At 41.8% G+C, this 12,947-nt stretch overlaps 1 protein-coding gene across 1 annotated transcript in view; it reads left to right on the top strand.

Annotated features, from left to right (window-relative positions):
* Nucleotides 1-12,947, top strand: part of hdac8 (histone deacetylase 8) — a 44,331-nt gene that overhangs the window by 25,214 nt on the left and 6,170 nt on the right. The window contains exon 10 of the mRNA XM_034676853.1: nt 7,601-7,706. Within this exon, the coding sequence (XP_034532744.1) occupies nt 7,601-7,706 (106 nt within the window). The remainder of the gene's footprint in view (nt 1-7,600; nt 7,707-12,947) is intronic.

Genomic DNA, 12,947 nt, shown 5'->3' with positions numbered 1-12,947 from the left:
CTCTTCCTGTAAATATTCGCTCAGCTGTCTCTGTTGTCGCCTTTAAAAAACTCCACTGGAGCAGATCCAGTGGAAGTTAACACATTGACTAGATTAGAAACCTATCAGATCCGGTGCTGTGACGGATCGGCGACGGACCGGACACGGATCTGTTGGTATTTGGCCATAAGGCTGTACGCTTTGCCTCCCCCTGCTGCCCCAATTTCAGGCAGGTCAAGATCAGATTAGAGACTGAAAACAGATAAAGAAGGTTGAGCAATGGTAAGGAACCTGTTGGTCTTGAGATCAACCCTTCTGAGTTAGGCTGTACGCTCAACATCCCCCTTCTCTTGAAGATAGAAAAAGCAGAGAAGACTGTAAAGAATTTTCAGAGAAATATAAGTTCTCTAATACTTCCTAAACTTCTTCGACTCTAGTAATGGTGCCACTTTTTCTGATACTTCCATACAAATATATGTTTTGAACACAGTTTGCATTCAAAGAAATGAGAAGTTAAGTTTTGTAACGGCACAGACAAAGCTTTAAGAAAATAGACAGTTTAATTTACAACCACAGTGTTCTGTTCTGTGCTTGAAGGCCAGTTTCTCACACAAACATGTTGTTTCAAACTGTGAGTGATGAGCAAAGGGTCCACGTTCAGGACCACCGGAAAATAATCCAAGACCTTCCACTATTAATCTCCCGTGTGTCTCTGCTAAAAAACACCAGAGGCAGTCAGCGGGAGTGTTCTGTCTCCTGACCTCGTCCAGGTGACGTAAATGTGTTGCATCACTGAATCATGATCTCTCTCTCTCTTCTATAATATATCATTTTCTCCGTCTTCAATACTCAATTTCTGGTATTTTTGAATCTCATCCTGAAGGTCTTGATAATCTGAGGAGTGTGAGTCATGTCAGAGACACATTCTAGGAAAATGTTTCCTTTAGGAGTGTCTGAGCCGCTCTTATCCACCCTTCCTCTCGCTTCTCTCCCCATGGTCATCCAAGCCAAACAAGCATGCAGCAAGAGTGTGTGTGTGTACACTTAATGTGTGTGTGTGTGTGTTCGTGTGTTGCTGGACAGCAGGAGGCAGAGCACTGGGTTCATGGGAATACATCGCTGGTGTGTGTAGAGTAACTTCTCTCATGTTGAGCTCTGTTGAGACCGGAGGTAAGACACAGAAACTCATCAGAGCTAATTGGAAACAGACACACACACACACCCAAACACACACACACATAGTTCTACCTTTTGTGTGTGTGTGTACCTCTTCTGCACACAAACACACACACGCTCCCCTCTGTCTGACTCAACGCACTCATTCAGGGTTATTAAAGAAAGACAGAGTCGTCTTTGTCTTTCAGGAACACAAAGGTATCCTCCTACTACTGCATGTTGGTTCAGCTGTGTTTGTGTACATCTGCTCAGACCAGTGTGTGTCTATGTGTGTGTGTTTGTGTGTGTGTGTGTGTGTGTGTGTGTGTGTGTGTGTGTGTGTGTGTATTGCGTAATAAGCCGACTGAAGTCTTCTCTAATGACATCCTTCTAATCCACTAAAGACGTTCAATCACAAACAAGAGATCCTCGTCTCTGAAATGACCCTGGCATTACAGCGTAGACAGCATTATGGGATGTTTGATGTTTGCCCGCTTACCTCTGAGGAGAAAACTGACATTTTAGGGAGAGCTTGTGGAACTTTTGAAGCAAAATGAAGTGGTGAAATAACAGAAGAATAACACTGATCTTCAACCTTGCGTACCCCAGGTTGGGTAAAGTTCCTTGTCCATTTGAATTCTGGAAAGGTAAACGACGCAGCACGGAAAAACCAATCAATGTTTGGAAATGGACAAGCAATAATTGAATTCTCGTGGACATAGAGAGCGGTCTAGCTTGCAGATGTGCACTTCTTAAAAAGCTGGACGAATGGCCTCTCAAAGTGTCCTTCAAGTTGAGTTACTGTATCGAGCAATCATTCTGAACATTCACTTGGTTCGAGTATTCGTAAATTGAATCTCTTGGGCCTTGGCCTGTTATGGCAAAACAAGCAATCTAGATACCTCAAGATGTGCTTGAGGGAACGACATTCTTTCAATATTTGCAAACATTGTACATTTGATTGGTGCACCAAAAAAACTTAATTGTGGATGTCATTGATAAATTCAGTTTAATCATGAAGCACAGGACACAATAAACAACATAAAGCACAAAAGCAACGCTGCCCACATCTGTTCTCACGACCACTCGCGTCCAAAAACGACGCAAAGCTAGGCGAGCGTTAAGAGGAAATTATTTTGAAAAACTATTTGAAGGAGGATGAATTTTCTAGCCACAACCACACTGATGTTGTGGAAAAAGTTTGCATTGTGAAGGTCTTCTCTTTGAGACCGACAATTTCAATTTGGACAAACTGCCCTCACGAAAAACCCACTTACAATTTCAGGCAGTCCAAGTATGCTTTGTTTCTACCTTGTTTTAAGTCCAACACAAATTTCCCGGTGGTACAATAAAGCATTTTGTATTGCATCACTGTATTGTATTGTGTCGTAACGTGTCACATCGTGTCCTATTTTATCATATCATACCGTGTTGCATTGTATAGTTTCGTGTCCTATCGTACCATGTCGTATCATGTAGTAACTTGTCGTAGCATATCATGTCCTATTATGTAGTATTGAATAGTATCATACCGTAACGATCGTACCGTTTAGTATCATATCCTGAAATACTGTATCAACAATGTAGACTGTCATGTGGTATCGCATCATATCATATCATGTTGTGCCGTATTGTACCGTTTCTTATCCTATCGTACCATGTTGTATCGTAATGTATTGTAACATACCGTATCGTAACGTATTGTACGTAACGATCTTCCATCCATCCATTATCTTGACTGCTTATCCCGTCACGGGGGGCTGGAGCCAATCCCAGCTGGCTTCGGGCTGAAGGCAGGGTACACCTTGGACAGGTTGCCAACCTATCACAGGGCTAACACAGAGAGACAGACAACCATTCATGCACACACTCACACCTACGGGCAATTTAGAGTGATCAATCAACCTGAGCATGTTTTTGGATTGTGGGAGAGAACCCACGCATGCACCCGCCCGGCCGGGGATTCGAACCAGGAACCTTCTAGCTGTGAGGCAACAGCGCTACCCACTGCACCACCGTGCAGGTCGATTATAGACACCGTAACGATCTTACCGTTTGGTATCATATCCTGTCATACCGTATCGACAATGTATACCATCGTGTCATATCGCATCCTATCATATCGTCTCGTAACTAGCGTTTCGTATCCTATCTTACCGTGACGTATCGTGTCTTGTCGTGCTGTATCCTATTGTGTCCCATTGTATCGTCTTTTATTGTATCGTATCATATCGTGTAATTTTGTGTAGCGTCGTATCGTATCGTATCCTATCGTATCCTATCGTACAGTGTCGTGTCATGTAGTATTGTACCGTTTCTTATCATATCGTACCATGTTGTAACCGTCTCGTAACTTTTCGTATCGTATTGTACTGTTTGATATCATATCTTATCATACTGTACCGACAATATATATTGTCGTGACGTATCCCATCGTATCATATCGTGTCATTTCGTATTGTACCGTATCGTATCCTATTGTACCATGTAGTAACGTGTGGTATCGTGTGTTGTTGAACTGTATCCTATCGTCTCCTATCATATCATATATGTTTTTGTACTGTACCTTATCGTACAGTACCGTATTGAACCGTACTGTATCGTACCATACTGTATCATATCGTCGTATCGTATCAAATCATGTAATCGTGTTTCGTGTAGTGTCATATCGTACCATGTTTAATGTCAATTGTTTGCTGCCGAAGATACTTGTATTACAGTAAGACCCGTGTGCTCCTTCCACCTAAGCTTCTCTTACTTAACCTAATCACATGACCAGTTACCCCACACAGCAGCCTCACATCCCCATCTGCTCTTCACATAATAAAATAAACCACTTTTGAGACAAACTTGGCGCGTGTGGTGCGCTGGTAGGAATATCCATCATTTGTTTCAGCCCTCAGTCCGTCAGAGTCCTGCTCTGCGTGTTCTGGTGCGTCCTTCCAGTCCAAGGCTTTCACAACAGCCACTCCAACGGACTGACGCACTTGTGGTCGGACCTGGCCTCCGAGTTTGTTTTGCTCTCATGGCACCGAGTCAAGGCCCGAAAAATTCCCTGCAAATATGTTTGTTTAACGGACATGCTCTGGTTTTAACTTCTGGTTGAACCCATTCTCTGGATTTCCACCTGTTTTTCTTTTCTATTCTTTTTTTTTTCCCCTCAACACATTGGCTGGTTTTGTTTCGTGGAATTAGTCTGACTCTGCATGAAATGCCAGGAGTCTTTGGTATTCGTTGAAATCATCTCAACCTTTTTTTTTTTTTGTTCTCATGTTGGTGAGGCCCAGGCTGTCGAGAGGGTCTGACTGATTTGTGGTTTTGGTCTTCTTTGTTCTGCTTTTATATTTCTTTTTCTCTGCATGAACCAGACTCAACTTTTTCTTACATTTGTTTGTGTTAATGCAACCTCTAGACAACACAATGGGTTCAGAGAGTATGAAAAACATGTGTCCATCTGAAAGCCCTCATGTTTCTTTTCGGCCCCTTCTGACTGAAACAGATTGCCATAAAAGTTTGTACAGATATCCCCAGTGCCCAGAAAATAAATCCAAGTGACACTGATGGAGCCTTGATGTTCTCTCTCTGCCACCATGAGGTTTGTGTTTGTGGTTTCGAGTGGAATATCCCTTCAACTGTTTGATGGATTGCTACATAATTTGGCCTAAGCATTGATGGCTCTGTTGGGATAAACTGTTGAAAATTGTGATCCCATAACTTTCCTCTGGAGCCATCAAAACATGGCCCTCCTCTTTGGACCAATAACTGTAAAACAAGTTTCTCAAGTGGGGTCAATTATAGGCGTTTCAATAATGTTTCAGAATGATGTATTGATTGAATGATGAAGGCTCCAGTATTGATTATGGAAACTTCAAGTTGTCAGAAAAAAAGCAAGACTGGACAGTTAAAGGTCTATGTCTATTCACCACTATCATCTCTCCCTTTCTCTTCACATCCCTCTATCCCTCTCTCCAGCTTGGTCTCAGCAGATGTGTGTCTAACATGAGTCTGGTCCTGCTGGAGGTTTCTGCCTGTTAAAGGAAGTTTGTCCTTGCCACTGTAACTTGCTAAATGCTGCAAAGTGCTCTGCTCATGGTGGATTAAGATGAGATCAGACTGAGTCCTGTTTGTAAGATGGGACTGGATCTGATCCTGTCTTGATGTTGGGTCTTTGTTAATAATAGAACATAGAGTACGGTCTAGACCTGCCCTGTTTGGAAAGAGTCTGAGGATAACATTTGTTGTGATTTGGCGCTATACAAATAAAGATTGATTGACATTAGATGAAGGATGATCAATAAAAGAGATACCACTCCTTTTAAAATTGCTGTGTCATCTCGTCTTAACACCAAATAATAGAAGACACAGATAGACTCCAGTTTCATGTGAACTCTTTTTTTTGACTATCAGTTGAAAACAGTTCAACTTTTGGAACACCGTCATACTCATCAATGCTTCTGTATATGGCCTCTGTATATTGGGCACACGCTTAGACCAATAGGCCAACGGCGCCCCTGCTAATGTCATTTTGTTTTATGAAATGTAAAAACTAGGGATGCACCGATCCGATCCTGGTATCGGATATCTGCTAGATCGGACTCAAAAAGCTAGATCGGATATCGGTGACAAAGGGCCGATATATAGTGCCGATCCATATGGCAGATCTATTCATCTCAGTTCTATGCTTTTCTGTGTTTGCAACTGCCATGTGCGTCTCCTACGTCATCAGCGCCAGCCGGTCTGTGCATTTTTGCCCGGCGGAGCATGATGGAGGATAACTACAGAGGCTCTGCAGTTTAAGTGCATGTCACGCTTCTTTTGTGGTTTTCAAAGTCAGAAAAGCCTGAAGTCGCCAAAACATGATTCTTAGTTTTATCCTCACAAATGCAAAATGGACTTTTTAATGGTTCTCTACCTGAAATATGTTTCCCTGGCATGTGTACAAACCCCCTGAGAATGAAAAAAATCCATTCTGCCCCTGTTCTGTTTTCTCCACCTTTCTGTAAATGTGTGCTGAAACGAGCCGTTTCAGTTTTCAGTGTTTTTCATACGTCACAACAATATCCAGTCTGTAACAGGAAGTCAGAGCTCAGAGCTTGTTCAGCCCATAGACTGTATAAAATACAACTCAACCCCTCCTCCGTTTTTTATTCCCTGCACACACGTGCTAACAAGGAGCTTAGGAGGGAGGCATGCTAGTTGAAAGCTGTCTTAATAAACACAAAGGTCGGTTTTGCTCCCCACGTCTGCAGATTTGAAGATCTAGTGGATGATTTTTATTTTTCATGGAAAAGTGCTAGCGCTAGTTAGCATAGCCACATAGCTACATGTTTGTAGCTGTAGCTGTGTACCAAGACACACGTCGACATACTGATAAATAAAACAACAAGAAACACTAAATCTGTGACCAATGGTTCAGAAAGGTCCTGCTGCAGGCGCCTCTCCGTCAGGATCAGATTCTGGATCAGATTCAGAGGGTTGAAGTAACGTGATCTCTGAGCAGCCGTGTATATTCAGCCAACATGTAAACATTAGATCAACGTGCCGGAGAGCCGAGGGCAACCCACTTCCTGAGGGGGCGTGGTCAGAGAGAAAACAGACTGTTCTGAGGAGGGCTGAAGATGAGGGTTTTTCAGGCATGCCAAAATCTGATTTCAAAGTGTTTTTTTGAGCATAAACTTTAAAGACATGTTTTGGGGACCTCTTAGACCAATATATATTGATGAAAAAAGCGTGATATGTCACCTTTAAGGAATAGAGATTGTTAAATCAACACATGGATCGCATCGGTTCAGTATTGATATTGGCAGATACCAAAGCCCAGGTATCGGTATCAGTATCAGGACCTAAAAAGTAGGATCGGTGCATCCCTAGTAAAAACCTTAGTGACAGATAGCAAATATCTCACGGTGCTAGCTCCGCTTTGGCCCCCTCGCCCCGGTTTTACCTCATTCTTCTGCCTCAGTCCAAAAACAGACGAGACTATCATAATCACCATCTACTTCTATAATACATTCCATGACTCTCCTCTTGCAATTATTCTCCAGCTTAATTCACTTTAATATATTCCTCAGTATGGATAAAAATCTGACAAATCAGAAGAAGATGTGTTTGTGGAGGAGAGAGAAAGAGAAAGAGGAGAGTCTTTGATGTTCCCAACATGTTTTGAATTCATCTCAATTCTGAAAGCCGGTGTAAATATTCATCAGCAGTCAAGTTGCACAATCCAACTCCAACTCTTCATAGTCCAAATTTTCCAGGAACGCGGCTGCATTCTTTAGAACGGAGACAAAAAAGGAGAGAGTGAACTTTGAGGCAGATGTGAGGGATGAAAAAAAGAGTCATACACGTTCATTTAAAGGAATAAATCAAAAGGTTTTTATAATAACTGTTTTTATATCTGTGTGTGTGTGTGTGTGTGTGTGTGTGTGTGTGTGTGTGTGTGTGTGTGTGTGTGTGTGTGTGTTAGTTTTTTACAGAGTATGGACCTGACTACTCGCTGGAGATAAGCCCAAGCTGTAGACCAGACCGCAACGACACCAAACACCTGGACCAGGTCGTCAGCACCATCAAAGGTGTGTGTGTGTGTGTGTGTGTGGATGCACAGGTGCGTCTGTTTGTGTCTGGGAGGCTGTGGAGGGTAAACAGGTGTGTGTGTGTGTTTCCTTGAACCCTCTCTCACCTAAAGCCTCTCTCTCTCTCTCTTCGTGGCTCTTTGAGGTTTTTCATGTGTCTGCTCCTCTTTCTATACGTCTCTGTGTGGGATGAAAGTACGACCCCTCCCTGCGCGTGACTCTTAACGTCCCTTTGTGTTTCGGTGACTGGACTGTCAACCCCCTTTTTTTTGTTGTTTAAAACCCACAACCTCTATCAGAGTCAGATCCAAAGTCTGGGTCTTGAATCATGTGGTATTCTCCCTCTTACATCCTCCTTTCCATACATTCATTCATACGTTCGTCTGTATGGATCTGTGAATGTGTATGTGTGTGTGTGTGTGCTTGAAGTTGTGTGGTTTCGCACAAAGCCGGGCCCTTTAGGTCTTGGCGCTGACAGCCCGCAGCACCCAGGAGAGATCCTCGGGCAGGGTGAAAGTGAGGCGAGAAGTCGAGCAGAGGGAGAGTCAGGAGTACATCTAATCGTGATTTTCCGAACGTTAAACTTTAAAAAGCCGACTTTCTTAAAGGAAAAAGAAGAGTCTGAATTTGATCTTTCGGTGTCTCGTAAATGTTGAAGATCCAGTGTGGAAGTGTTAACCACAAACCAACAGGAAATCTTTCTCCTCTCCCCTCATAGTGTGTTTGATTTCTGTCTCTTTATATGTTAGGTTACATCAAAGGTGCTGAAATACCACAGCTTTAAATTATAAAGGGGGGATGAAAATAGGCGACAATCCGCCCACATCTAAGTTTAATGTTAAAGAGTTTTATAGTGCACAAACTCTTCATCCCTCCAAACCTCAAAAGTCAAAACTTTCCTGAAAGCATCAAATAAGTCGTTAAAGTTCAGCTCTTTTTTTGTTCCCGAACACAAAACATTGATTATTTTATTATTTCTATTCCTGATTGGTTTCTTACCTTTGGAAAAGTTTGTAAGTCACAATTTAAAGGTGACATATCATGCAAAATTGACTTTTTAATGGTTCTCTACCTGAAAAATTTGTCCCTGCCATGTCTACAAACCCCCCGAGAATGAAAAAAATCCATTCTGCCCCTGTTCTGATTTCTCCACCTTTCTGTAAATGTGTGTGAAACGAGCCGTTTCAGACTTCCGTGTTTTTGTTACGTAACAACAATATCCGGTCTGTCACGGAGTCAGAGCTCGGAGCTTGTTCAGCCCATAGACTGTATAAAATAATACTGAATCCCTCCTCTGTTTTTCATTACCTGCACAAATGTGTGCTAACAAGGAGCTTAGGAGGGAGGCATGCTAGTTGTAGGCTGTCTTAATAAACACAAAGGTCGGTTTTACTCCCCACGTCTGCAGATTTGAAGATATAGTGGATGATTTTTATTTGTCATGGATAAGTGCTAGCGCTAATTAGCATAGCCACATAGCTATATGTTCATAGCTGTAGCTGTAGCTGTAGCTGTAGCTGTGTACCAAGACACACGTAGACATACTGACAAATAAAACAACAAGAAACACAGAATCTGTGACCAATCCTTCAGAAAGGTCCTGCTGCCTTTCTGGCAGAGGTTGGTTTTACTCCCCACGTCTGCAGATTTGAAGATCTAGTGGATGATTTTTATTTATCATGGATAAGTGCTAGCGCTAGTTAGCATAGCCACATAGCTACATGTTCGTAGCTGTGTACCAAGACACACGTCTACATACTGATAAATAAAACAACAAGAAACACTAAATCTATGACCAATCGTTCAGAAAGGTCCTGCTGCAGGCGCCTCTCCGTCAGGATCAGATTCAGAGGGTTGAAGTAACGCGATCTCTGAGCAGCCGTGTATATTCAGCCAACATGTAAACATTAGATCAACGTGCTGGAGAGCCGAGGCACATCCACTTCCGGAGGGGGCGTGGTTAGAGAGAAAACAGAGTGTTCTGATGAGGAATGAAGAAGAGGACTTTTCAGGCATGCCAAAATCTGATTTCAAAGTGTTTTTTTGAGCATAAACTTTAAAGACATGTTTTGGGGACCTCTTAGACCAATATATATTGATGAAAAAAGCGTGATATGTCCCCTTTAAAGTGTCTTTGAAAGTAGTCATATTTCTCAATTTAAATATAACAAATGTTCAATAATAATGTGATATCTTTGGGGCGCTGGTGGCCTAGCAGTCTAAGCACCCCACATACAGAGGCTACAGTCCTCGTCGCAGGGGTCGCCGGTTCGATTCCCGGCCGGTCGACCATCTCCTGCATGTTTTCCCCCGCTCTCTACTCCCCATATTTCCTGTCTCTCTTCAGCTGTCCTGTCAAATAAAGGTAAAAAGGCCAAAAATATAGCTTAAAAAAAAAAAAATGCTATATTTAAACCTGTAGTTACACCCCCCAACCACTGGAAGGGTTGTGCTTTTAAGACTAGTTGCCACCCAACATTAGACAGAAGAAGAATGACGGCATTGAACGGCCAATCATGTCGCAGGATCAGAGGTAGGCGGAGCGAGATGTAAACATAGCTGACACGAGCGACACGGAAGAAAACGTAAAACCGATCAGCTGTGTTGACTCGGCTTTAAATATTAACTTAACACGCTTAATAAAATATTCTTCCAGGATGTGGGTAAAGGAAAAGACATGTTTAATGTCCACTGCGACCGTAGTACACCTGAATATTGAATAAACGTGATGCATTCACCGCACTGTGGGAAATAACATCACTCTGCCACTACTCAAACAATACTCTACTAAACTGATACACAGAATATAATTTGATATATCTTTGTTGTATATTTAAATCATATTATATAAGTTATCTCAACCTGAGAAAAAAATTTGAATCTTCAAACTAAAGCATCGTCAAAAATGATGGATTCAAGAAGCTCATCAGAAAACTACATCCAGATACAAGCTAACAAACCGTCTTCAACTTTCACTCAGGAGGAAAAATCTGCTTTTAAATTTAAATGAAATAATGATTTGATATTTATCGTGATAACATCTTTTGCAATATCGCCCAGCTCTACTTCTGAGCATCCCCAGCTAAGATGAATCCTGGGAAATGTAGGCACTACTGGAAATACACCGAGCAAAGTTTACTCATTTAGTTCAGCATGCTCTGATGAAGGTGTTGCTTCTGATGACTCTTTTTACCATCATTGATTTGACATTCACAGAAAGGGCAGTAGAAATTTCACTCAAAGTCAAGGATCATAAAAGTGAAAACACCTGGATGTTTTAATCATGCTGAAAAAAAAACATGGACAGAAACACTTTGCCTTTGGAGGTTACTCAGCCTTGCGTAAGACAGACTGAGGATCAGATGAGAGCATCCTTACATAGCTGAGTTTGTACAAACTTCAGCTAGCTGGTGTTTCTGATCCTCTTTCTTTCTCAGTAGAAATCTTCATCCGAGCGTGAATCGAAGCCAAAACAGAGGGAAAAGCACATGTTCACAAGTTGTACCCACATCAGAGTGAGCGTGGAATCAATTAGCAGCTAAAACTTTATTAAACAGAACAACTCATCTTATTGTAGGCAACGATATGAACCCTTCTGGATTCAGCTGAGGTTTATCCAAACAGGATTAGGTTCTGTTCTCTGGATAGAAAGAGAGTCCGGGTCACATCTAATCGAGGGAACAGGAGTTTATTTACTGAAACTCAGCCGGGCTGTTGGCTCGCATTAAATCATGACAACCAGAGGGGTTGAAAGTATTGCTGCTTTCCAGTCATACGGCTTTTATTAAAGGGGGCGACGGAGGGGGCTGGTGGATGAGCGAAGGGAGGGATGGATGGATGGAGGGATCAAGAAAGGGAGGAGAAATGAAACACAGACGAGGAAAGGATGGAGCGGAGCGGACTCTGCCAGAATCAGATGCCTCGCTCTCATTCCTGCTTTTTCACAGTCAGGTTTCATTTGGTTTGAAGTTTTCTACCCTTCACATGTCGAGATTTTTTTACTCATTTCTTGGACGTTTCTGATTTCACATCTTCATCAAAGTATTCATATAAACAAAGCTACAAGTGCATTTCGACCAAGAGTCCTGAGTCTTTTAGCCCCCAGATCTACTTTACCCTGAACTAAAAGGTTCCTGTGCCCCCATTGTTGTCTGCGTTTCGACCGCGGGCTGAAGTCCCGGGTAGATTGTGCAAATCAGGCCAGTGACGTATGGAGGAAAAAAAGTAAATGCACTACACAACCAGACCAGTAGAGGGCAGTAAAACAAAGATGAATGCCATTCATCACAGATGACACCATAGAAGCAGATGGACAGGCAGGTATCATTAAGAGCAACACAACAGTTAGCCTGTTAGCATGAAGAGACTCAGCTGGCGCTGTTTTAGATGGTGCTATATTTCATCACAGATGGATTCACTGAATCAACACGTGAGAGGAGATAAGCGCGAGTAGCAAAGACGTTTCAACACGGCTTTAAAATCCTTTTGAACTAAAAAAGCCGTGGCAGAGATCTGCCGGTGTTTTGGTTAATAAAACTAATAATAAAAAATTGAAAAAAAAGTTTTTGAAAAAATTTTGAAAAAAAGTTTTGAAAAAAAAAAGTTTTGAAAAAAAGCTTTGAAAAAAAAGTTTTGAAAAAAAATGTAGATTTTTTTTTGAAAAAAATGAATTTGACAAAAAAAATTGGAAACAAAAAGTTGACCCGGAGCCTTTCAAAAAATACAGTTTCCTGAAATTTGAAATTGTGCTCCAAAATTACAAAAACATGAAAAAAGTGAAAATTTTGCGCTTGCGGTTAAAAACATGGAAAAAGCAATGAATGAATCAACACGTGAGAGGAGATAAGCGCGAGTAGCAAAGAGGTTTCAACACGGCTTTAAAATCCTTTTGAACTCAAAAAGCCGTGGCAGAGATCAGCCAGTGTTTTGGTTTAAACAGCGACCCTGTTAACTGGAGACTTTCAGCCGAATGCATCCCTCATAAACGTCTTTAGACGATCATTAAATATCTGATGAGGATATTTTGAAATCTTAATAAAAAACTAAACTAGATTGCATTCCCAGGAACTCCCTCTGTGTTTCAACAGCTGTGTAAACTCCACAAACACTGACACGTTCAGCTGAAGGTCTCCAGTTTACAGGGTCACTTTTAAAACCGGAACACCGAGAGAGACACATTCACGCTGGGCTGAGAGAAGACTACTGTTACAAGCTGCTAAATCAAGAGAATCACAGCTTCTT

The sequence above is a fragment of the Notolabrus celidotus genome, chromosome 23 (genome assembly GCF_009762535.1).
Source record: "Notolabrus celidotus isolate fNotCel1 chromosome 23, fNotCel1.pri, whole genome shotgun sequence".
NCBI classification, from domain to species: Eukaryota; Metazoa; Chordata; class Actinopteri; order Labriformes; family Labridae; genus Notolabrus; species Notolabrus celidotus.
Note: the sequence above shows the minus strand (reverse complement) of the source record. Positions and strands in the feature narration are given on the sequence as shown.